Source organism: Coenobita brevimanus, chromosome 40, assembly GCF_032717465.1.
Source record: "Coenobita brevimanus isolate Jiangsu-jjx chromosome 40, ASM3271746v2, whole genome shotgun sequence".
Lineage (NCBI taxonomy): Eukaryota > Metazoa > Arthropoda > Malacostraca > Decapoda > Coenobitidae > Coenobita > Coenobita brevimanus.
Window position 1 is genome coordinate 3,826,353 of NC_136993.1, and position 25,887 is coordinate 3,852,239.

The following is a 25,887-nucleotide window of genomic DNA, read 5'->3' on the forward strand; positions in this document are numbered from 1 at the left end:
AGTGAGGAAGTCTGTGGACACCACAATTGAAGAGAGTGTGCTGGGATGGTATGGTCATGTGGAGAGAATGGACAAGTGGTGAAAAAGGTATATCTGAGTGAATCTGAAGGAGGAGGAGGAGGTGAAGCAGGCCAAGAAGAAGGTGGAGAGATGTGGTGGATGAGTGTGTGAGGAGGAGAGGTATGGAAGTTGGTGAGGCTAAGGGGCTGACAAGAGACCAAGCTGGATGGATGAATTTTGTGTGAAGTACATAACCAGGGATTTGGCACCCCTTTTTAACATGACAGCATTCGGATTGGCTCTGTCAGATAGGTATATGTGAAGTCACAAAACGTGATTCTCCCCCCCCCCATCTGATGGAGCCAGGATTTTGAGGACTTGAATGATGAGTGGCCTGTTGAATTGGGCAAACTTTGGCTGTCTGGACGTTGCTACTCCTCACACTGCCCAAGATGGGAAAGTAGATCTGGATGATGATGATGATGATGACAGTACCAAATGTATGTAAAAAGCTGTGACATTATGGAACATTCATGACGAACAGCAAGGACTGCCCTTATTTCTTGACAGGTGCTAGAAAGCCATAAGTAGTTTGAGTCAAGGTCTAAGCTGTGACTCAAAGATTAATATAAATCTTAATATACACCTGATATATATTTTTTCCAACAGTTCTCAGTAACTATCTGGAAGTAACTTGATGGTACTGACGCTTGGAAAATATCAGTTGTACCATGGCCAATTTGAATATAAATTCATAACCCTTTTGATCCACTGACTTTAAATTTAATTCTTGCTACCAGTATCTTAAGACAATATTATTCAGCTTAGAGGGAGAAATCTGGTTGTGAAGAAGTTAATGCAGTAAAAATCAATCCCATCATAACAACTGGTTTTCCAAAGTAAATAACATCATACTGGGAAGTATGATATCATTTATTACATTTAACTACAAGCTTTACCAATAGCTTTAGTGTAGACTGTATGTGGCAAGACATTTTGCCAGACACGATGAAGCAGTTGAAGCTGGTGCAGAACCTGCCTCATCCCCTGCTGGGCTTTACTCACACAGCTACCATCACTACCAAGCGTCTCTATACCTGTGGAATAAAAAAAGGATGAGGTTAATGTTGATGTTGTTCTTTAATTCTGGTCTGTCTTAACCAAGCAAACTTGTTGACCACATATATGCAACTACCCCTATGGGGTTGTCCCACAGATTCCCTACACCACTGATGTTGCGAATGTGTCTCTGTGTGGCATGTGTTGTACAGTGCTCCACTGTGTGCGTGCTGTGTGGGCCTCTTCTACATGCAGGCCACATGTTGTCAGCAATGCCACTAAAACCATATCCAAGCTGATAACTCAGGAGGGCTGGTTATGTCTTGATCCAAGCCTAGCTAGGTGAACTTCATCAGCTCGATTTAAAAACACCTATGATGGGTGAACAGCTGGAAGGGGGACTTGTAGTACTGTGTTCTGATTGAGGCAGTATACTACCCTATGGATGAGATGGGTATGTAATTTTTTTACTGTTAGTGTAAAAATGTATGGAGGTGGGATGTTGCTGATGTAGGTCTAGTAACGTTTTTGTGGTGACGGTTTTAGGGGCCTAGTTGTACTGTATGGCTGTCATAAAATTATAATGGTTGTTGTGTGTTAGCACAGGCTGCTGCACAGAATTGTGCTTCTCATGCTGAGAGACTCTCCATTGGGAAAAGACTTTAGTTTCCGAGTGTAAGTGAGATAGGGAGTAGTATTGGGGCAACCAGTCATGATATGTAGAGTGGTGTTCTGTATGGTCTGCAAGATGTTACAGTGGGTGTCAGATAAGATGGGAGCCTATGCAAGGGAAGCACAGGACACTACTGACCTGGTATACTGTTTGTAGACTAAGAAGTTTCTTACTTTATTCTTTTTTGTTTTTGCCCAAAGTCTGTCCCTGACAGTTCCCTAAAAGATTTTATGGTAGTCTGCAGGTGTACTGCCTTTTATGCCTAGTATGTGGTCCTTGAAGGTGTTTCCAGTGTCATATGTCATTCCAAGGATTTTAGTGGAGAGGATATGAGGTACAGTCAAGACCCTGTGTGCAATGATGTTATGTTAAGTGAAAACCTATTGTATACTGATTTACTGTATATTAATTTAACATGGGTTCAATGGGGATACACTGGGGGTCAGGGGACACAATACCTCAAAAAGTCTTGCCCATTTAGGCTTGTCCTCAGCACCCGCAGTAGCACCACACTTTCCGCTAGGGGTATCATGCTTGCCAGATAATGATTTCTGAGCCATAACTTTCATTATTTCACAAACAAAAAGTTACAGCTCCACTTAATATTGTGCACTGCACTATTCACTGTGCATTTGCACAGTAATTCAGTGATAGAAATAGTGTTTCAATGGCCTTGCACTCACGAAACTGAATGGGAAACAATCACAGTGAATGTAAAAACTGGGCTGCCATCTTGGCTCAAACGTCTGCTGGTTTGCGATGGAGGAACTGCACGGGATTGTCATATGCGGCTACCACAATTACTGTACAAGTAAATTTCAAGATTGTTAACCAGAAACAGAATATAACTTTTACTTCATTGTTCTATCAATTTATGGCATGCCAAACTATCGCACACAGGGTCGTGACTGTACATCGCTAAGTGTGATGTTAAAGGCGTATCTGTGTTTGTGATTCTTGTCACTGGTGATGAGATTTGTGATGGTTTGGTTGGAGAAATTGTCCGCCTCTTGTCCTCAACATATACCTGAAGTTTACTGAGGTAATCTTGTTGCAGTGAGCAAGCTGTGTCTGCACTGTGGTGTGTAATTGCTATATTATCATCAGCTAATGTGGCAATGTCTGGGAGGTTGGTGTGAGATTATTCTGTATGCATAGGCTGAAATGTGCTGGTGAGAGAGTGGAGTCCTGGAGAACCCCAGTAGGGAGGTTACCTGTTTGTGATGACTTGCCCTGGAATGTAAGATACACTTGTTTGCCTGATACACAGCTAGCAAGCCTGTGCTTGGTGATGTTCTCAACATCTGTGTTGTAAATTTTGGTGAGTAGTTTGCACCAGGCAATGACATCAATGACATTATTGATGTCCATTTTTGTAAGAAGTGTACACCAGGCAGGTCTCATTGAGTAGATGCTGTCAGATGCAAGTTGTGTGGGGTTGGTTAGTATGATGTTAGTGGATTGGAATGCTCTCAAGCAATGTTGTGAGGGAACAAGAGGAATGTGAGGTGTGACTTTGTTAAGACTCTGGCATTCGGTTATCTTTGATGGACTGCTGGATAGTGTTACGGGTTTGTATGAAGATGGGTGATGTGGGTTTTTATTTGGTTTCAGCATAATGAAGGCTGCTTCATGTTTCCAAATGTTAGGAATACTATCTATCTATCTATAGCTAGACACCTACAATGTGCATATGGGTGGGTGCATATGAAAGAGGGTAGTGTGATATGGAGGGAGGAGCGGAGAAAAGCTAAAGATGAGGCGTGGAGGTATATAAATGTGGGTGGTGTGAACTGAAGGAAGGCGAGGAGGAAGTGGAGACATATATGATTCAGGGTGGTATAATATGGAAGGAAGTGAGGGAGACTGATGATAGGGTGATGGGAATGGGAGGAAGGGAGACTGATGATGAGGTGAAGGGAGTGGGAGATAAGGAGACTGAGGATGAGGTGGAGGGAGGGGGAGAGGTGGACAGGATGAAATGGAGGGAGGGGGACACGGAGACAGGATGAAGTGGAGAGAGGAGGAGGGGGAGACAGGATGAAGTGGAGGGAGGAGGAGGGGGAGACAGGATGAGGTGAAGGGAGGGAAAAAGGAGACTGATGATGAGGTGTAGTGAGGGGGGAGAGGGAGACTGAGGATGAGAGGGAGACAGGATGAGGTGGAGAGAAAGGAAAGGGAGACTGAGGATGAGGTGGAGGGGAAGGGAGAGGGAGACTGAGGATATGGTGGAGGGAGGGGGAGAGGGAGACTGAGGATGAGGTGGAGGAGGGGGAGTGGAGATAGAATGAGGTGGAGAGGTACCAGTATATGATGAGGGTGGATAATATAAGGGCAGTGAACAGGGTGATGTGGAGGTGATATGTTCATAGCTACCCCCTCCAAGGTTCAGGCATCTGGCTATACACAGACAGATAAATACTGCAGATACGTAGATGGACAGATCTGGCGACAAAGCTAAACTCACACATAGTCTCCCTGAGAGTGTCGATGAGCGCAGTCCGATGTGTCTGCATGGCTCTTAGGAATGTGGATGTGGCCATGGCCCGTAGCTGCTGGGCCAGGTCCGTTGTGGTGAGACTGGCATCCCGTAGTGCCTTAGGCAGACGCAAACGGTATTGGTGACCCAGAAATAGTGCGTGGTGAGCCAAATACATGCTGTTGTTATGTACAATAGCTGCAAAAAAATATATACATCATTATCATATCAGAAATATCATCTCACCATCAATTCTCCCTTCAACCCCTCTCTCTTCATCACACTGTTGTATCTTTATTTCTTTTCTATTGCTACTTCACTGGTCACTGTTCCTCTGAACCATCTGCCTGCATACCTCCATCACTATGGCAGGTGCATAGTACGTGTCTGGCAGCAAACTCTCATCCCTCTTCCATCTACCTCTCTAATGCAAGAGTTAATTATTGTTCCTAGTCCTTCATGTATGCAACATGTCAACTCTGGAACCGTCTTCTTCTGTCTGTATTTCCTACTGCCAATGACCTCCAGTCTATTAAATGCACTATGTCCACACATCTCAAAATGAATGGATTTTTTTTTTTTTTTTTTCTCCTCTGGAAGGAACAATCATGTGGGTTTCTAGCCTTTGTTCCTTTTTCCTTGCATATATGTGCTAATATAGTATAAATCTATCTATATACTGTATAGCTATTTATCTTTCTATTGACCTATCTATATATACTGTATATATATTTCCTTCCCTCTCCTCTTTCTCTGACCTCTGGTACTGGAAGGATAGTACCATCCATCCACCTATCATCCCATCCTTATACTGTATTACAAAGGTAAACAGATCTGCACTAGTAGGCTGGCAACCCACTGTGCTGCAGGGAGACATGTACAGAACTGGTGACCAAGAGAAGGTGAATGGTATGCCAAATACAGCAGATGCTCGATTTAACCCGTCACGTCCCGAGGTTTTCCGCACCTATGACATCCCCCAGTCCCAAGCCTTTTTGGAAAATTTCTTTTTTTGCTAAAACTTCCGCTTAGGTCGAGAAACGAAGGAAAATCACAAAGAAAGTGGTTCCCGCGGTCTATAAGTGGTCCGTACAGGTGCGGTTCCCCCCGGCAGGTATGGTGTTCTGTAATGGGCTGGATATGCGTTTACATTTTCTATGGTAAGGAATAATGGGAGAAACGACACACAATACCTCTATATTTATTGAATTTGAACTAATAAACAATAACAGTAACAATATAATGGATTTCAGACACATATATATGAAAAATAAGCATTGTACCATCGCACGAGCATAGCGAGTTTGGTCCGAGTCGTAACATGCTATATGCTAAGTGTCTGGTATGAGTCAACCTATCATTTTTCTACTTGTATACTTCTGTTTCAATGACATTTTACCAATTACAACTGTTTGTAAGTGTTTTCAGATGTTTTCATTCATTATGATGACATGCAGCATAAGTATTGCGCACATCAGCTTAGTAAGCGCACTCGCTATGACACGTATTTCAACATACCAAATTATTTTATCACTTTCCAATTATTTTCCCCTTTACATAGAACCTTTCCTCCACCACTGTAAAGGTTTTCAATTATTTTCATTCATTACGAGGGCATTTAGCGATATGCTAGCGCATATTCACGTAGCAACCACAATCTCAAACACTCGTGTTTCATCATCTACTTTCTTTATTCACTCCACTTATAATTTCCCACTTACATTACACACGTTTATACCCCTATAATGCACTGTACATACTTACTGCCATTATTTATTCAAGTGAGTGTGAGAATATCGCAGGAAAATACCCTCGCAAGGAATGTTTCGACAAACATAATACTCACACACTTATATACTAATTCACTCACACACTTATATACTAATTATTCACTTTATCACTTGCTGACTTTTATTTTCACTAATACGTGCCTTATTCATTCAACTGAGTGTCAGGAAATCGCATCTCTATACACACGCTATGAATATTTGACTTAGAATATATATCAGCACTTACAATAATCTGAACTTATATTATACCCGTAAGAATTTCCAATAATAATAATTATATAATTACGGGCCGTATTTATTGCACTGAGCGACAGAATATCGCATCATAAAACCCTCGCTATGTAAGTTTCATCTTAAGGCAGATTTATATACTTACATACAATGTTTTCACTTATGTTCTACCCGTATGCAATTTATACTAATATCTGGAGATCAACATGACTGATAATTTCACTGAGCGTCTGTCTGTCACATTTACCTCATAATTTCTGCGTCCTTTTGCATTCACACCATACTAAAATTGCATCAACATGTGATATTCACTAAAACATGGGTGAATACAGAGACCCACGTCACACTGCATGCACTCATAGCGGGTGTCCTTCCTCTGTGTCGTGAGTCTCGCCTGGGAATTACTGCACACGTGACACCTGCGTTGGGGCCTAGGTCTGTTTGGCTGGGGAGGGATAGGAGTGGGGAAATGGCAGCCGGATATTCTCTGGGGAGTTTGGGCAATAGGGGCAGTGCGGGTGCGATGTTGGGGCCTTTCAACAGCATACTTTGCAAAGATTTCTCTTGTGAGCTTCCTCACAAACCCTTCAAATGTTTCCTGAACGCCTGTTGTCATGGCGTGAAGGTGGTGGCAATTCAGAGCAGTGATATCTAGCAAGTGAAAGAACAGTTTTTTATACCACTTCATCGTGGTCCTGGCACACTCTACCGTCGATATCATGGAGTCTGACTGGTCCACGAGGCGCATGTTTATATTGTAATCCATAACACACTCAGGTTTCCAAACACGACGCCTGTTCTCGCTACGGTAATCTACGGAATCAGTACGGTGCATCAAGGGGCGGTGAACCGTGGACAAGAGGCTTACTTCTCTGTCGTGGTTCCACATTGTTGCAAGGATGTTGTTGGCTTTGAAGAAGAAAACCTCGTTCCTTGCAAGTTTCCGCCCTACCTTGGCCATGTGACGCCGGTTCACCTTTACGGTTCCACAGACTCCCGTTTCATGCGTGTGAAGATAACGAGCGAGAAGAGGGCTAGTGTACCAATTGTCGAGGTAGAGAACGTGACCACGATGAAGGTAGTCTTCTATCATCGTCTTTACCACTGCTCCCGACAGTCCAATACTTCGATCTTCTATTATGTCTGTCTGTGCACCAGTGTACAAGACTATGTCTTGCACGTATCCAGTCCTACAGTCGCACATAACAAAGATCTTGAACCCAAAACAGTGCCTTTTGCTGGGTATATACTGTCTGAATGAAATATTGCCTCTCCACAACACGAGACTCTCGTCTATGACGAGGTCTCTATAAGGATAGAATGAGGAACGAAAGGTTTGCCTGAGGTGATCAAAGACCAACCTAATTCGCCTCATTTTATCAGTGTTGTTTGCATTTGCAGGGTCATGAGCATCATAGAAATGGAGGCGACTTAGAATTTGTTGAAACCGATTACGGCTCATCACTTGACCAAATATTGGGGTAAACATAACAGGGTCCCTTGTCCAGTAAGCAGGAATTCTATTCTTTCTTATAATAACCATCAAAAGGACCAGGGCAAAAAATAAGAACATTTCTGGATGGGAGACAGGGTAATCATAGATGATAGAATGCCTACTCCTTGTTGCCAATCTTTCACTCTCTAGGCGCTGTGCGCTTGCGAACAGGTTGGTTTGGTATACAATCTGATCAACAAATGCCTCACTGAAAAACAGATGGAAAAAATCCAACCTGGTGGAATTACGGTGAATTCCTGGAGCAATGCAGCCAGATCACCCCTGCTCAGTGAAGGGGTGAATGAGGGGAGAAAAATCACTCCCATCCTCCCAATCCCACGACACAAATCCCTCGTCCCCATCATCCCAATCACCGCCTTCGTCTGGGTGGGGAGGAGATCCTGGTTGGGGAGGTGGGGGAGAAGGAGTGCAGAGGGCTTCCCCACTGTCACTCCTCTTCCCTCTGCCTTTACCCTTTCCCTTTCCATTACCCTTACGGCCTTGAGGAACATTAGGGGGCTGTGGGGATGAAATAGGGGAATACTGGGGAGCAGAAGACGTGCTGGAGAGTGGTTCCTCCCCATCTTCCCCCTCCATGACAACACCACGTGCTTTCTCACGCACCCTAGCTCGACCAAGTGTTAGGGGATATTGGGGAGCATAAGACGTGCTGGGGAGTGGTTCCTCCCCACCTTCCCCCTCCATTACAACACCACGTGCTCTCTCATGCACCCTAGCTCGACCACGTGTTAGGGGATACAGTACACCCTCATTATCGACGGGGGTTAGGTACCTAAGATACCCGTCGATGCCTAAAACTGTCGATACCGATTTTCGTCTGGTCAGGTACCCTTTATTTATATACAGTATTTTAGTATCCCTTCAATCACTCGTATGTAATATGCAGTTTAGTTTTAGTGTTTCTTAGAAATAAATTAGTTAGGCAATTGAAAAACTGAATATCATAATAAAACTACTTATATTAAGTAAAGAATTATGGAAAAAATAGCATAATCTCTGATGTTGATGCATAGTGGTCGTACACTGGACCTCAACTTGTAATGGCTGCTGTATCATCACTTCTCTCTCCACTTACACCTCACTCCATATAAAAATAAAAGGCGAAACCAGCAGTTGTAGCCATCCATATGTTTACATAACCGAGTGTGTAAAAAAAAAAAAAAAAAAAAAAACGAAAGCAGCAGTGGTGGTCATTCATACGTTCTAATAACTGAGAGTGTGAGGCAAGTGTTACGTTAGGTCAGCTGTTCGCACCGATCTTCACAACACACGCCGGTGCTGCTAGCTCATACCAGAGAGACCACACTCTCCTATTTACTTTCATTCTCAAGAGCTTCCTTTCAATATTGATATTCCATTTCTCCCAGACCTAAATTTTCACGACTGTATGGCAGTTTATGCTATCAAAGATGAATCTTAGCCTAGCTTTCGCTAGGATCTTCTTTTAGGAAAATTCAACTCTCCTTATGCTAGTATATTTCATATTTAATCTCTGCCTAACTTTTGCAAGAAATATCCTTTATTGACAAAAAATCCAACTCGTCTTTAACATTATAACAAATGATACAGGAGCTTGGGTTTTATCATATGTCCTTCTGCATTAACACACAACAGCACAGACACACGATCTTTTGCTGCTTTTAAAGCCTGGCGCACTTTTCTCCTCCTTCGAAATGTACGTTCTTTTAGGCATTTTCTTCCACCACAGGCGTGTTTCGTCCGCATTAAACACTTGTTCATGCCTGTACCCTTTCTCCCTTATAAGTTCAGCAAAGTCACGTGGGTACGATTCTCCTGCTATTTGATCTGCTGAAGCTGCTACACCAGTCATCCTAATGTTATGTAGGCCATACCTTTTCTTAAAATTCTCGAACCAGCCCTTGCTGGCTGCAAATTTCTTTTGCCTAGAAGCACCAACATTACTAGGCCTATCACCATCGTCATTACTTTCATCACCATCATCACTATTTTCACCTGCCTCACTTTCATCACCATTATCTTCACCAACACCACTGCTTTCACCAGCAAACCGAGCATAGAGTTGTTTTGCTTTGTTTCTGATGAACTGGGAGTCTAGCGGCACGTGTCGACGGTTTAAGTCCTCAATCCAAATATTCAGTGCCTTTTCCACTTTCACCAAGGCATCATCTCTCACATGCATCGTTACTTTAGCCGATCCTGGTGTGCACGAAGCCAGAGCATCTTTAATGTCTTTTTCTCTCCATTTTATGCCACGAACACTGGACTCATTCATGCCATACTCGTGACCAACCGCTGCATAGCTCATTCCACTTCTAAGTTTTTGTAATATTTCGTTCTTTACTTCCAAGGTAAGTACTTTCCTTGCTCTCTTAGCTGCCTTATTTCCAGTTGGAGTGTTATAAGGGCGCTTCGGAGCCTTGATGATCGCGAAAGCACGATAGATGTGGCCGAACATGATATGAGAACAAAAGACAAACATGTACTGATGCTGTTGTTTGTTGGGTCGGCGGGAACATGCCGTGAGCAGCCAGAGACACCTGGCAGGATGGCGCGCAAACTTGCTAGGAGGTGCCAATACAATTCTTTATTTTTTTAATAATAATAATAATTTAACTCCCAGGAGACAAAAAAAAACGTTGATAATCAAATCCGTCAATAAAAAAAGCGTCGATAATGAGGGTGTACTGTATTGGGGAGCATAAGACGTGCTTTGGAGTGATTCCTCCCCACCTTCCCCCTCCCTCACAACCCAACGTGATAAGGAACGCACCCGCACTGGCCCAAGTGATCCACTACGCCGCCTCACACTACGTAGGGAGAGCAATGACTCACTCACGTCACTCTCACTTTCCCTAATCCTCCCTGGACTTTCCCTTTCACTCCCCACTCCCTCTACTTGACTTCCTAGCTCCCCAAACAAAATGCTAGGCCCATACCTGTTCATACGACGTGGTGTGCACTCTGCGCCACGATGTGTTATTACCTCACGTCCATACCAAGTGGCAGCACGTCCCATGGCTCCGTCATTGTCCTCGAATTCTGGTTCCAAATCACGCTGGGAATAGGGATAGGATATTGCACGTGCCTTCTTTGCCTGCTGCCCCTCTCTAGCAGCACGGTACGTCACGTACTGCCGCTTCCTGGGAGACGGAATTTCCTCGTCGCTGCTGGTGGTTTCTTCCTCCTCTGGCTGCACATAATCCTTGTCCATATCCTCGTCGTCCAGTGGGGAATCACTGTCGCTGGTAAAGGTGTCAAGGGCGACTTGAATTTTGCTGTCTGAGAGACCTCTCTTAGCCATGTCTGAGCAGGACCGTGGCTACCAGGTGAGTGGACGAGTGGTGGGCTAGTGCGGGTCGCGCGGGGTCGCCGAGTGTCCCCGCCTGGTGGCAGGTAGGGGAAGGTCATGTGAGGGTACGTACTGCAAATCAAGCGTGAATTTTGAAAATTGTCGAAATTATGCACATTGCAGTTGCACGATGTACTGGTATGTCGCCGGGACTGGCAAATGCAAATCGTTGCAACATACCCATACGTCGACGGGACGGGGCGGGTTAACTAACTAATTCAGCCAACCTCCATTCCATTATCTCGAATTTTCCGCTAAATCGAGTTCTGTAACTAAGGCTCAATATAAAGGGAAAATTTTCTGGTATTTAGAGCTATTTTCCACTAAATCCTTGAAGGCAACCCATACCTAGCAAAATATGCTAGCTCTCAAAGCTACACACAGCAGTCTGAACCCATAATACTCCCAGAAATGCGTTGTTTTAAACGGAATGTCCTTAACGGAATTATGCTTAATTTTACGGACATTTTCAGTTAAATAAGGCAAAACGACTGGAAAAAAATAATTCCATTTTCTCAGGCTTCCGTTAAATCAGTGTTTGTTAAATCGAGCATCTACTGTACATGTTCTTGAGGATGACAGCTGCAAAATATATACACAGTACATCATTAATCATCATCAGAATTATGAACCTTCATCATCATCAGTAATTATTATCATCAATATCATCATCCTTGATCATTATCCAGAACTTACACTGTGGCATGCGAGGGCACCTACCATTCACTCGCTCAATGTGGTGCTATCTTCTGAGTTGACACTGAGGTTTTCTGTAACCCCAGGAACCACTAATATGCTAGGTGGTCACCATATAACCAAATGATGCCTGGTGGTGTAATGAGTTAAGGTGCTCCAACCAGGTGGGGCCTGCAGGGCTTTACATACATGGGAAGAAGGTTGGGGTTTTATTCTGACATAATGCCATTTAGGGGCAAGTGAGGCTGGTCACACTTGCCTTTACTGTCGCAACTGAGTAACCTAGTCCCAAGCACTTAAACTTCTGACTGGAGCAATAAAAGGGATTAGACAATACATAATTAAAAACTGCTTCTTCCCCACAAAAGACAGAGTGAGGTAAAATCCAGACACACAGGGAAAGTAAGAAAGTGTGAAAAGTATCCACAGCATGCTTAGTGCAATGGACCACACAATCATTCATGGCAGGGAAAGCAATTATTCTCTTTCTTCCAACCAAAGCTCTGCTGCTGTGCAATCTCTTAGTGAGTGGCCAAATTTGTACCACAAATGTCTGCTGGGATCGTGTTAGAGCTGATGGGCATGTACGCTGAAGCAGACACTACTGCAGCTGATATACAGCACATACCTGCCTGCTGGGGTAGGGTGGCCAGTTGATGGGCATGGGCAGTTGGCACAATGTGGCAGTACAGGCTGAGGATGTTGCGTACAGTGTAGAACAGTCGGCCCGCATAAAGAGGCGAACTACTACATGCCTCCTCCAATGTCTCATAGATCAGTTCTACCAGTTCGCATACTGATGAGCTGCAACGAAGAAACATCATTAATAACATTGCCATTTACAAGTGTCCTTTTTTATCAACAGGCATCTGCTCCAAAGATGCCACTGATAAGGAAAACACATTGATACCGATTTTCTGATGGACGTCTTTATATGTTCATTATATAATTCTTATGTAACCATTCATATGTAATGTTTGAAAGATTAAAATGCCTTTCATTTATACACACCATTCCACCACTGGTGTGTCTCATCTTCAATGAATACATACTCAGTTCAGGCATTAAAAATATTGTTAGCTACCTCCATCCATCCATCATCCAATCCTACACTGCCCCAGGAGGGGCGTAGGAGCCCGGGGCTAGGCAAGTTGGTCCTGACAATTAAGATGACAGTGACCAGCCTCACTCATCTCTGAGTGACATTACATGAGCAATAAACCCTAACCATCCCTTGGATATAAACCTTCACTGGCTAAATCCAATTGGAGCGCTGTAATTACCCACTAAACCAACAGGTGCCAAAAGTTAGTTACTGTACTGTATATGGTTACCACCCAGCATAGTAAATGGTTTCATATTAAGGCACTCTTAAAATTAATAAAATCATCTGGAAGAAGCAAAAATAAACTACAAAAATACATCAGTGGTACCATTCTAACATCCACAAACAACAAAATCACATTTCCCCTCACCGTTTCTTCCATGCCTCACACCTTCATGTCGCCACTTGGGCACTGATACCCATCATCCAAACTAAATATATATCCCTTACCTTATTTGGCATTTAGGTAGATTCAGTGATTTCGCTGCCAAAAGCTTCTCCAAACGCATAGTGCTTTTCTCCAAGACTTTTGCATTTTCATCCTGCAAAGGAGAGGAAAGAATTAAGCACAAGTTATCATATTAACCCCTTCAGTCCAGTGGTGTACTGGTGTAGCTTATTCTTGCTATCCCCAGATAATTTTACTGAATTTAGGGAAGATCTCCGTTTTTCTATCTATTTATCGATCTACAGCCACATGCCTTAACCCTTTAACCGCGGGTGTCATTCCAGAATGACGTTGCAAAAACTGGACCAAACCGCGGGTGTCATTCTCGAATGTTTGTGAATATTTTGAATACCCCGCGTTTTTTCCGTGCGCCAATTGTTTCAAGGGAGAGTAGCTATTAAGTTCTTTCACTCCAGCCGACCCCCACCTCCCTCTTCCCCCCCCTGGGGCCCCACCTCCCACCCCCTGGGCCCCCCACCCCACCCCTGACCAAGCGCGCATCAGTATCTGTCCAGCTGTGTGAGTGACAACACATGTTGATGTGGCAGTGAAGTGCAGGCAATTACAGTGCCTTTTACCTGTCTCAGTGAACACAGAGTGGGTGTTTATCGTATGTGCAGTGTTCATATATGTTTATAGTATTATTATCAGAATGTGATTGGCATTTGGTAATGGTGTGTGAGCGAAAAATAGTGATTACAACACCGCTGATGTGGCAGTGAAGTGCAGGCAATTACAGTGCCTTTTACCTGCCTCAGTGAACACAGAGTGGGTGTTTATCGTATGTGCAGTGTTCATATATGTTTATAGTATTATTATCAGAATGAGGTTGGCATTTGGTAATGGTGTGTGAGCGAAAAATAGTGATTACAACACCGCTGATGTGGCAGTGAAGTGCAGGTAATTACAGTGCCTTTTACCTGCCTCAGTGAACACAGAGTGGGTGTTTATCGTATGTGCAGTGTTCATATATGTTTATAGTATTATTATCAGAATGAGGTTGGCATTTGGTAATGGTGTATGAGCGAAGGTAATGATGTGTGAGCGAAAAATAGTGATTTTACACCCCTCACTTCTAACGGCACTGCCCGTCCTGTGAAAGTCAACAAAGTCATGAAACCTACATCAATGGAAAGCTGAAGGTTAGTACTTTCTAATGGTACCTTATTTTTTTCTCTAGCTTTATTCTGTGCAGAGTTATTAAGGTTTAAAGGTTTGTTTACATTTGGCTGAAACCCCCGCGGGAGAGGACAGTCAGACCAAAACAATACCCGCGGTTAAAGGGTTAATCCTGTAAATGGTGGCCACAAACAAATCGACTCCATGTCACCCAGTCCCTCACCATTTCACTGCCCACCTCCAGATCACACACACCCTCTATTTTTGAACGGGTTAATTAAGCCCACTGTACATCTACTTCCTGCAGTTCCAAGTCTCTCCTTACCTGAATAAAACTCTCTGGAGACAGAAAAACAATGAATACATAATGAGACTGAAGAGGTAAACTATTTCATCACTAACCCTATAAATCCAGTGACAGTTTGATGTTTTATTCTTACTACAGTACTACCAGACTACAACAGTCATGTCTTGCTTTACACTCTAGATGGGTTCCTCAAAATTACTGTGTTAAGTGAAAATTGTCATAAGCAAGAATTATGTTCCGGCAAGAATATCTTCTTAAATACTACAAAGTCATATTCAAGGCTGAAAATAAGATAAAAATGTATCTTATGTATTTACCTAATTGTGATATACAGGAAATGAGCTACACACGTGGGGTCCAGTCTCTGTTTCTCAGTAAGTCAAATTTAGCTTTAAACTCGTTTAAGTTTTTAGACTGGATGATATATAATTGTGAGTAAAAGATGGAAGAAGAGCATAAGACAGTATGGATCAGTTGGGTCAAGGATTGTGTGGGTCTAGTTGAAAGTTGGAATACAAATGTGGGTGATTGTGTGTGTGTATGCGCCAACGCAAGATCGTGTTAGCAGAGTGAAAGAAGAGTTCTGGACAAATGTGGAAGTGTGCATGGAAAAGTTTGGAAGGAATGAGAGAGTGTTTTTGATCGGTGATATGAATGGTAAAGTAGGGAATGTGAAGGTGGATGGAACAGCTGGTGAGTGGGGTGTGCCTGCTGAGATAGATGAGAATGGCAGTGCGTTAATGGACATTTGTGCTGGGAGGGGATTGGTGATAGCCAATACCCTCTTCAGGCATAAAATGATCCACAGGTATACATGGTGAGTGATTAGAAGGGTGGGTGGTGAACTGAATGAAAGGAAGGCAATGATTGATTATGTGTGTGTGGATGAAAGGATGCAAAGATGTGTAATGGATGCAAGAGCTTATAGAGGTTGGGGGAGTGGACTTTCTGACCACTACTTGGTGGTGGCCAGAATTAGGATCCAAGTAAGATGGAGGAATAGAAGAAGGGAAAGACGAGAGGAAGGAGTAGTTGCAAGGAGAGTGGAAAGGTTACATGAGGATGAGAGAAAAAGGCAGAGTATAAGAGAGAAGTGGAGGAACGATTGGGCAAATATGAATTGGAGCAGATGGGGGACGTGGAAGGTGTGTGCAGGATATTTACAGAAGAAATATGTGCAGCATGTGATGTGGTGTGTGGGAGGAAGAGAAGACAGAGGGGGGTGCAAGGAACAGCATGGTGGATTGAAGAGGTGAGACAGGCTGTGGCACAAAAGAAGAAAGCATACAATGAATGGATGAGAAATAGAAATAGGGGTGTGGAAGAAGTTGAGAGGCAGAAGAAAGAGCTATATGTAGAAAGAAAGAGAGAGGTGAAAAGATTAGTAAGAGAGAGTAAGAAGAGAGTGGATGAGGTGGGAAACCGCGAATTCTAGTGGAATCCCAGTATTTATCACTCAGTTAATCGTCACATATTCACCTGACTGGGAGTGTTTTTCAGGCAATTTTTCACTGTGTCATAAGTGATCGTCTGTGCGCGACATTAACCTCTGCCTGAGTGATATTGCGGGTGTGTATCGCTCACACTCGTTGGTCGTTAGCAAGTGTGGCCACGACAGTCGCCTCTCTCCCACAATTTGAATCAGTCAAGGTTTGAGCACCGTGGAAGCAGGTAGTGTGTATGGCAGTGTCCTTCCTCGCAACGACGCCTAGTTCCCAGCCGCTGTTCGATTCCCACCTAGCGTGATTGGCGAGAGACTCAGCGTGTGCAGTGTCCTTCCTCAGTAACGAAGCCCAGTCATCCGCTTTGTCCACTTTTCTGACCAGTATTTTCTTTTCGTATTTTCCTAGGTTTAAGAGTTTAGCTTTTGAGTGAGCGAGTGAGTGCGATCTCCTTATATGAATTCATCTTGAGACTCACATAATGTTAATTTATTTTACTGTAATCAACAAATTAACAGTTCTTTTTCTTGAGCTTAATGTAATGTAAATTCGTGTTTTATTTCTCCATTTAGCTTATTTCACTTAGAGCTCCTAGTTTGCATAAACGCTTTGCTATTCATAACTGGTACTTAGGCCAGTCCTTTTGTATTAAGCTTAAAATCTGTTGTGCAACCAGGAGTTAATGCATCAGCAAGAACCTGTTATCATTAATAGCATTAGTTATTGACTGTCAGGGGTGAAGTCACTTTCTCCAGAGGCTAACAGTACTAGCAAACAGCAATTGTGAGGAATTAGTCTCTGCTGTGTACTGTTGAGAAAGTTTATAAATTCTCGTCCTTAGAGAATCGGCGAAGTAAGCTGGCATAAAGTAATCATTGTTTGATTTTCACAAGACAATTCATTGTCCTGTTCTCAGTATTATTGAATAATTATCCTTTAATATTATATATTTTTTAAAAACCCCGTGACACACACTACTGCTGCATATTCTAACCTGGGGCGGATACACGGCCACTACCAATTTTTTTCATCATCTCCTCATCCATATAATGAAATGTTACTCTTATGTTAGTCAAGAGTTTATACGTCTCTCTAACTGTCTTGTTAATATGTTTTTCAGTAGACAAACTATCCTGAACCAGTACTCCCAAATCTTTCTCTTCTCTTGCTTTTGTGATTGGTTCATTACCCATCAAATAATTCAGTGATGGCCTCTTAGTACATTTACCCATTTCCAATATTTTACATTTCCTTGCACTGAATTTCATTTCAAACATCCGGCTCCAATCGTGTATCCTATCCAGATCCTCCTGCAGCATTATACAATCCTCATCAACCTCTATCTTCCTCAAGATCTTTGCATCATCAGCAAACAGACTTGCATAACTATTCACTCCATCTACCATATCATTTACATAAATCAGGAATATTACTGGTACCAACATCAAGCCCTGTGAGACTCCACTTGTTACTTCCCTCCATCCAGACATCCTATCCTTTATTACTGTCCTCATTTGTCTGTCTCTCAAAAAGTCTCTCATCCATTCCAGGAGGTTCCCCTTCAGTCCTCCTATATGCTCTAGTTTCCACATTAGTCTCTTATGGGGTACCTTGTCGAAGGCCTTCTCCAAATCCAAATACACAAAATCCACCCAACAGTCTCTCTCCTGTAGCACGTCAATCGCTCTTGAGTAAAAGCTCAGCAAGTTGGAAACACATGACCTTCCACTTCTGAATCCAAACTGAGTTTCAGTCAAAATATTCATCTCTTCCAAATATTTTATCCATCTATCTTTCAGAATTCTCTTGCATAATTTTGCGACCATGCTGGTAGTAGTAGTAGTTGTTGTTCCCTAGGCAGTCTGGCCGAATAGCCCAGAGTCCCTTAGGAAGGCCATGCCGAGACTGGGCTTTCCCACAGAGCATAGGTGATTATGTGCAATGCAGTCTTCCATAATGTGCTTAATAGTATAGGGAGCTGTGCTGCATCCTGGACAGGCATCAGCGACAGAGTCATCCAGCCTCTTCTGGTAGCCTAAGAGGGTTGGATGGTGCCCACATCTCAGCCCGGCCAGGGGGACCCTGTCCTCACGAGGAAGATAGCATTCAGAAGGGTGAATGTCAGGAGGCCGTGCATGCAGCTGTGTGTTGTCTTTAAGTGAGGCTGGTTAGGGACACTGGCCTATAATTCAGGGGTTCTTCCCTGTTTCCTCCCTTATAAATTGGTACCACATTTGCCCTCTTCCATTCTTGAGGCACTTTCCCCTCTTCCTGAGAGCACAATTAAACTGTGAATCTTACCTGCCAGTTGTTGTCTGCATTCCTTCAGTACCCAATTAAAGATTCTATCTTGTCCTGGGGCTTACCTTACATCTTGAGTTTCCAGTAATTTATAAACTTCCTGTACTTCCACTTTTATATCTTTTATCACATTTCTAGTCACTCCCTCCCCTTCCACAAACTCCATTTCATTAGTGAAAACTGATTGGAAACATTTGTTCATTATTTCAGCTTGCATTGCTGCATCTTTATGGACCTCTCCATCTACTTTCAGTTTGGTGTTTCCTTGCATTTGTTTCAATTTGCCACTGACAAATCTATAAAACAGTTTGGGTTCATCCTTACATTTTTCTATTATACCTTTTTCAAAATTCCTTTCTTCCTCTCTACGTATTCTTGTGTATTCATTTATAATTCTTGTATATTCTTCCTTTGTTCTGTTGTTACCTCTCTTTCTTCAGTTGTTCCACGCTGTGTCACTCTCTTTTTTTGCTATCATACACCTTCTATTAAACCACTCCTTTTTCCTGCTTTCTTTTCCCCTTACTCTTGACACAAATTTTTCCACTCCCGAATTATAGGGGTCTAGAAAGATATCCCACTTCCTCTGTATCTCTTTTGTTTCACTGAATTTTCTCCAATCCGCATTTTCAAAAAATTTTCTCAATCCTGTAAAGTTTGCTTTCCCAAAGTTGTATCCTCCCTGCCAATAAAGCTCATCTCTTGGCTCCACGTTCCCTATTATCATCTGGAAGTCAATGACACATGATCACTTTTTCCTACAGGGCACAGATATTTCAAAGATTCTATTACATCGTGCTCTTTGGTAAACAGTAAATCTAGTCTTGCTGGTGTGTCCTCACCTCGAAACCGTGTCTCTTCTTTGACCCATTGCGTCATCATACTGTTCATTGTTATATTTAATATAGTGCCCCATGAATCTTCTCTGCCTCCCAAGTCCCATTCCTCCCAGTTCACCTCTTTACAGTTGAAGTCACCCATCAAAATTATATTGTTGCTTTTCTCAATAATTTTCTGTAAATAACTAGCCATGTCTGACAACATTTCCTGGTATTCATCATCATTCCATGCTCTTGTCTTAGGGGGAACATACACTACCGCCATATCTCTCTTGCTCTTCTCTCCAGTTTCTAATTTCATATTTATCACTTCAGTCCTGCCTTCTCCCATTTCCACGGTACCTACATTTATGTTGTTCTTCACTGCTATCATCACTCCTCCTCCCAGTTTATCTTTTCTCTCTCTTCTCCACAGTTTGTATTTACCATCTCCCATATGAACATCAATATCTTCTCTTAACTTGGTCTCTACAAAGCACATAACATCAGGTTCATGTACCCCCAAGAAATCGTTGATCTCTAGCCTTGCCGATATTAAACCATCAACATTAGTATATGCCGCCTTCAAATTATTTTTAATGTTTTTTATAGCCTCTTCTCTCCTTCTCTCTATCAGCACCACTTCCTTAATTTCTGATCTATAACTCTGCAATAAAACACGGTCTTCTCTTCCTCCGTTCTCTGTTCGTTTTATACCTTTGCTAACTCCTTTATTTTAGCTCTTTCTTCCTCATTTGCATCTCTCCTTATCCAAACATTTTTGAACCCTTCCTTGTCTGATGATATCCACGTTTTATTGATGATTTCGTTACTGTTGCCTGGGACTTAAACTTTACCTTCAATGGCTTCACCCCTCCTTCCTCGTACAGTACTTTCCTAACCTAAACAGTTCTTCAATCTTTTCTTGAGATTCGTTGTTTTCCTCCATAACTATTGATATTATTTCTTTAACCGTACTCAGTTCTTCTCTTTCTCTTTCTGATCTTCCTGTCATACATTTTTCTTTTGCTCCCGAAATTATTACACATTTTTTCTTATCTGCTACATCCCTCACTAAAGATTCTCTACTTCTCAGTACCCTTACCACTTCCTTCTCCACCTTTTCCTTGCTTTGTTGTTCTACAATCTCTTTCAGATTTATATTTTCCTTCTTCCTGAATTTTCTTCCACCCCCTATGTTGCTCTCTGATTTCTTTAATGTGCTCATCTTACATTCTTGATTTGGATTCATACTCATCTAGGTTGCTTTTCATCCTGTCCCTTTCTTCTTCAAACCTCTTATTCTCCCTCTTAAGCTGTTTTATTTCATTAGAAGCAGATTCATTACTCACTTTTAATTGTGACTTCTTTTTCTTGTTCATCACTGCGTGTACAAACTTTTTCCAGTTTATTCCGTAGAACTTTGAGCTCGTTTTCTTGCTCTTGGTCCTTTCCTGTAACTCTATAATTACGCCCATGCCTTTTTTATATCCTGGATATTCCTCTCCGCTGTTTTCTCTACTCCTGGTAATCTTGTTTGGTTCAGCTTAATACTTCCATTTCCCACATCATCTTTGGAGAAGCCCTCAAACTCTCTCTCGCCAGTTGCAAATAATGCACCATCCCTTGTCGCCATAATGCAACCATATGGAGACTTTCCATTTCCACTATATCTTGTACTTTTTATGACCAACACCGCGTTTTTTTTTTTTTTAACCACTGTCCGACGGGACCACCACTCACGCACTCTTTCACATAATCAGAAATAGGCTGGTATCCTTTTCATCGTTGATTCAGCGATTATTTCCCCATGATCCAGGAAGAGCTCCGTCTCTGTTGGCAACCTGTGTTGTGTGTGCATGCATTACAGTCCATAAGGTAAACAATACAGAGATGTAAGCAATGCACTAGGTTGCGATAAATTTTTTTTTAAATGCAAGGCAGAAGGAACCAAAGGCAAGAAGCCCACAAACTGTTCCTTCCTAGAAAAAAACAAAAGCAATATGAAAGAGATTCAAATTCAAGATCCGTTCATTTCGTGATACCTGGACACACTGTGTCTGGAAGACTGGAGATCATAGGAAGTAGGAAATATAGACAGAGGGAGACAGTTCCAGAGCTGACCTGTTGCATAAACGAAGGAGTGGGAGTAACGGTTAACTCTTGCATTAGAGAGCTGGACAGAAAAGGGATGAGAGTTTGTTGCTAGATAGGTGCTAAGCGCTCGTCCTAGAGGTGGAGAGATGCAAGCAGACAGTGACCACTTAAGAAGCGACAGAAAAAAGATAAAGATTCAACAGTGCAGCAAGGAGACAGAAGTTGAAGGGAGCCAGTAAGAGGAGGAGAGTTGATGAGATGAAAAGCCTTTGACTCCACCCAATTGAGAAGAGCTGTATGTGGGGAGCTTCCCCACACGAGAGTTGTACTCTACAGGGGCGAATAAAATCCGTGTATAAGGTCAACAACTACACAGGGGTAAAGAAGGTACAGAGTCAGCTTAGAACACCTAATCTCTTGGAACAGATTTTACAAGAGATGTAATATAATCTTTTCAAGCTATGTCCCGAGAGAATGAAACCCCAAGTATGTTTAACCCCTTCATTACCGAATTCCACTTATGTAAACTCCCACATATATAAATAAAGTTTGGCTGAGAAACGTATTCGCTCATGGACACGGGCATATACATGAGATATATAAGGACATACAGGGGAGCTTAATACTCAGTCTGGGCTGAAATAATGATGGCACGTGTTGTGACTCAATGGCAACTAGCTATGACGTCATGCACCCGTCATGGCTCTGTCATGTGTCACATATTTATGCCAGGCAAATGGACCGCTGATGCCATATTCATTGTCTGACAGCTTCAGGAAAAATATATAGGAGAGAAAAGGGAGCTGTTCTTTGTGTTTGTTGATTTTGGAGAAGGCGTTTGACAGAGTCCCGAGGGAGGTGGTGAAATAAGCAATGAGAAAGCTTGGGATGGAGGAAAGGCTGGTTACAGTGGTTATGGCTATGTATGTGCGTGCCTGCACCAAGGTGAGAGTGAATGGAGATTTGAGAGACAAATGTCAAGTGAATGTTACTGTGCATCAGGGGTTGGTCTTGAGCCCCTTATTGTGTGTCATGGTGCCTGAAGCTCTCTCAAGTGACTTCAGAAATTGAATCCCACAGGAGATGTTGTGTGCTGATGACCCGGTGTTGACTGCCAAGACTGAGAGGGGTGGAGGAAACATTTAGGAAATGGAGAGATGGAATGGGGCACATGGGTTTGAGAGTAAAGGTGGAGAAACAAGAGTGATGATATCTATAATAGGGCTGGTGGCAGTACTGTTAAAGCTGAGGGATAGTAGTCATGTGCAGTTTGCCACAGGGGTGTGGGGAGTAACTCCATCTTGTGCAATGTTGTGATAAATGGGTGCAAAAAAAAAAGATGTTGTGAATGTCAACGATTAGATGGGTCTCTTGTGCATCCTTGAACGCGAGGCTGTGGGGCAGACTAGGACTGCGAATGAAGAGTTAAGGAGGGATGGGACTTGAATGTATTGGTGTTGTGATGAAGAGGGGTATATTGAAATGGTCTGGCCATGTTGAAAGGACAAAGGATGACAACTAGGTGTGGAAGGTGAGAAGTGTGAACACTTGGGGTAGGGCAGGGGCGTACCTAGATATTTGGGGGCCCAGGTTCTTTGTGGGGCCCCCTCTGGAGGGGGGCCCCCACAAAGAACCTAGCCCCCTTCATTCTCAAAACTTATCTAATATCTCAGCCGGGATTGTCGGGATGCTAAATATATATATTTTTAAATATCAATAAAAAAGCTTATAAATTTTTAAGGCTTTTGGGTGCCCCCCTCAATCAGGGGCCCAAAGGGCAGTTTCAAACAGCCCCCCCTTGCCCCCCCCCTCAGGTACACCACTGGAGTAGGGTTGTGAGAGGCAGATCAAAAGGACCTGGAATGAGATCACAATGTGTGACCTCAGGGATAAGGGACTTGTTAGGGAGGCTGCCAGAGATAAAGAAGCATGGACAGCCACCATTAGGTGACCAAGGCTGACACATGCAAGTACAATGGAGCCTTCATAAGTGATATGATACAACTTCCCTGCACCTCAACATGTGGAAGAACTTTGTTTGACCCTGGTGAGGTGCTATCACAAGGGGGCACTAGTTCCCTGCAAAGTGTACATACTACACTATATTAGTAGGACAGCTCCATAGAAGTGACTGCTTACCTGTAGTTGAAAAGTCTGCTTGGCCAGACAGGCTGCAATTAATGTGGGTCTACCACCTGAAAACCATCGAAAATCATGAAATTATGCCCATAAAAGTCTCCCTTCACCAGTCCATACTACACCTGTGAAATATTACTGCCGAAAACTGCTTAGAAATTGGTCAACTTTTACCTTACTTCAAACTTTCGTGGGTCATCTGGTGCTGTACAAGATGGGGTGCTGGGGGTGTGGTAGCGGCAACGACCTGACAGCATGTGTCGATAAAAACACTTAGAAATGGATTTTTTTCCATGTGTGTGTTTTCTGACAGCTATCTGGCAACACCTCTCACTAGGTGTTACCAAGGTCTAGTGACCTTGGGTGTTGCTACTCGCCTCACACACACACGGACATCACTGGAGAGAGAGCCTTGGTTGACAGAAGATGTGTGTCACTCTTCTCTCAATTCGCTGCCATTTTCTGGCCATTCTACACGGTCCTACACACTATTTCGGGTAGCAGCATATTCATCAAGATGTCGTCAACCTACCACACATCCAAGATGCTCAAGAGAAAGCAGGAGGTGGGGTGCTCTCATGAAGTTGTGATGCCTCGCTACCAAGGCAACCACTGCTGCACCACTCGCCACCACCACGCCACTGCCTGACAAACCACATCTCTCCATTTCATCTGGCGTTGCTCCTAAGACCTCCACAACTCCTGTAGAGGCATCCGCGAAGGTCAAGACCTCCTACGACATCAAGAGGGAGCTACTTGAGGACATCATCGTACCTGCCGAGACTGACAATGATAAGTGAGTTATCGTCACACTTGGCAGCATCAGGCGACTCCAAAACATCACTGCTTGCACTGTCTGTCGACCTTCAGTTCCTGCAGAAGGAGTTCACTTGATCCAACACCTCCAAGAAGACTGTACGGCGGAGAAGGGCAGAGATGACGAGGCAAACTACAGTGCTGGGGCCTTCTGGGTACATCTCCAAGCAACAATGAGTTCTTGAACTTCTCGACAGGCTCAGCAACTATTAGTCGTATGAGGATCCTTCATATACCAATCAAAAGCATGTAAATAGTTCTATAAATCTGTGTCCAGCATTTTCTTCTACTCCATTTTGTTCGTGCACAACATGTCTTCAAAGTCAAAAGAAATTAGTGGGTCGTTTTCTCAAAATGTAAGTTAGCGAATTTGGAGATCGATAGGCTCAGCAACTAGTGGTTGCATGAGGATCGTTTATACAGGATACCAAACAAAAGCGCATAAAAAGTACTAAAATATTTGTTTTGTATTTTCCTCTACTCCCCCCTGTTCATGAACAGTGTGTCTTCAAAGGCAACAAAGCAGAAAAATATTTCACTTAATTTCCTAATTGCCTAATTTCATAATTAGATATTACATCAAAAGTGTACAAGTGCAAAATCAAGAAACACTTTCTGTGAGTTGAGTGAAGACCAAAAAAAGATGATACAGGGGATTTTGTAGGATAACATGAGCTTTTAGAATGGTAATAAGTTTACACTTTTTTTTTTACCTAAATAGAAAACTAATTGACCGATTTTCAATTGAGAGGTACTGATCTCTATCTCTCATAGTCCCCCACATGTGTGCCAAATTTCACTGGTCAGACAAAATCCACTGATACGTTCTAGAGTCAATACCGGTAGACCCCCTTAAGTAGCAACACAACAACTATGCTGAATGCATGCCACAGAGGCCTGAGAATGCTGATACTGTCATCACTCACTCTTTCATGGTTTTAAGATAACTCTGGTAGAGTATTCCACACCAGCCAATACCAAGCAATTATATTCTGCTGATGGTGAGTTACAGGAGCCTGAGAGCTTTACAAAACAAACTACCTAAAAACTCACCCGAATAACAACTGAACCACCAGGCTCAAGTGGGGTGATACAAACAGTAACATGTATTGGTCTCTTCATGAGCTCACGTGCGCGTTCCAAGATGTGCGCACATGCCTTGTTGCTGAATACGACATCAACGTTGGCGGCATATTCAAGCAGGGATTGGTCTGAGGCGTCAAAGAAACCTGCAAAAATAGACCACATGTTTCAGTTGCTGCTGTTATGGTCCCAAGCTCATCTGGACAAGAACCCTGTAGACTGCAGACTGGTACCATCATACACCTGGTACAATTATCAGTTTATTCTTGCTGGTATCATACTACAGCTCCCCTGGTTAAGAATTTTTAAAGACAACATTTCTTGGGGAAGCATTTTTTTTTTTTTTTTTTTTTTTTTTTAAGGCATCTACAAAATACTGTACAGAGTATGTATTAAAACTTTTTAACAATGGTACTAATGGTCAAATTTACTTGGAATGA

At 42.8% G+C, this 25,887-nt stretch overlaps 1 protein-coding gene across 1 annotated transcript in view; it reads right to left on the reverse strand.

Moving 5' to 3' along the window:
* Positions 1-25,887, reverse strand: part of Zw10 (Zeste-white 10 kinetochore protein) — an 85,519-nt gene that overhangs the window by 16,935 nt on the left and 42,697 nt on the right. Inside the window, exons 9-13 of the mRNA XM_080270398.1 lie at positions 25,418-25,593; positions 13,331-13,422; positions 12,404-12,579; positions 4,200-4,409; positions 960-1,097 (exon numbers count right to left, since the gene is read on the reverse strand). Of these exons, the coding sequence (XP_080126524.1) occupies positions 960-1,097; positions 4,200-4,409; positions 12,404-12,579; positions 13,331-13,422; positions 25,418-25,593 (792 nt within the window). The remainder of the gene's footprint in view (positions 1-959; positions 1,098-4,199; positions 4,410-12,403; positions 12,580-13,330; positions 13,423-25,417; positions 25,594-25,887) is intronic.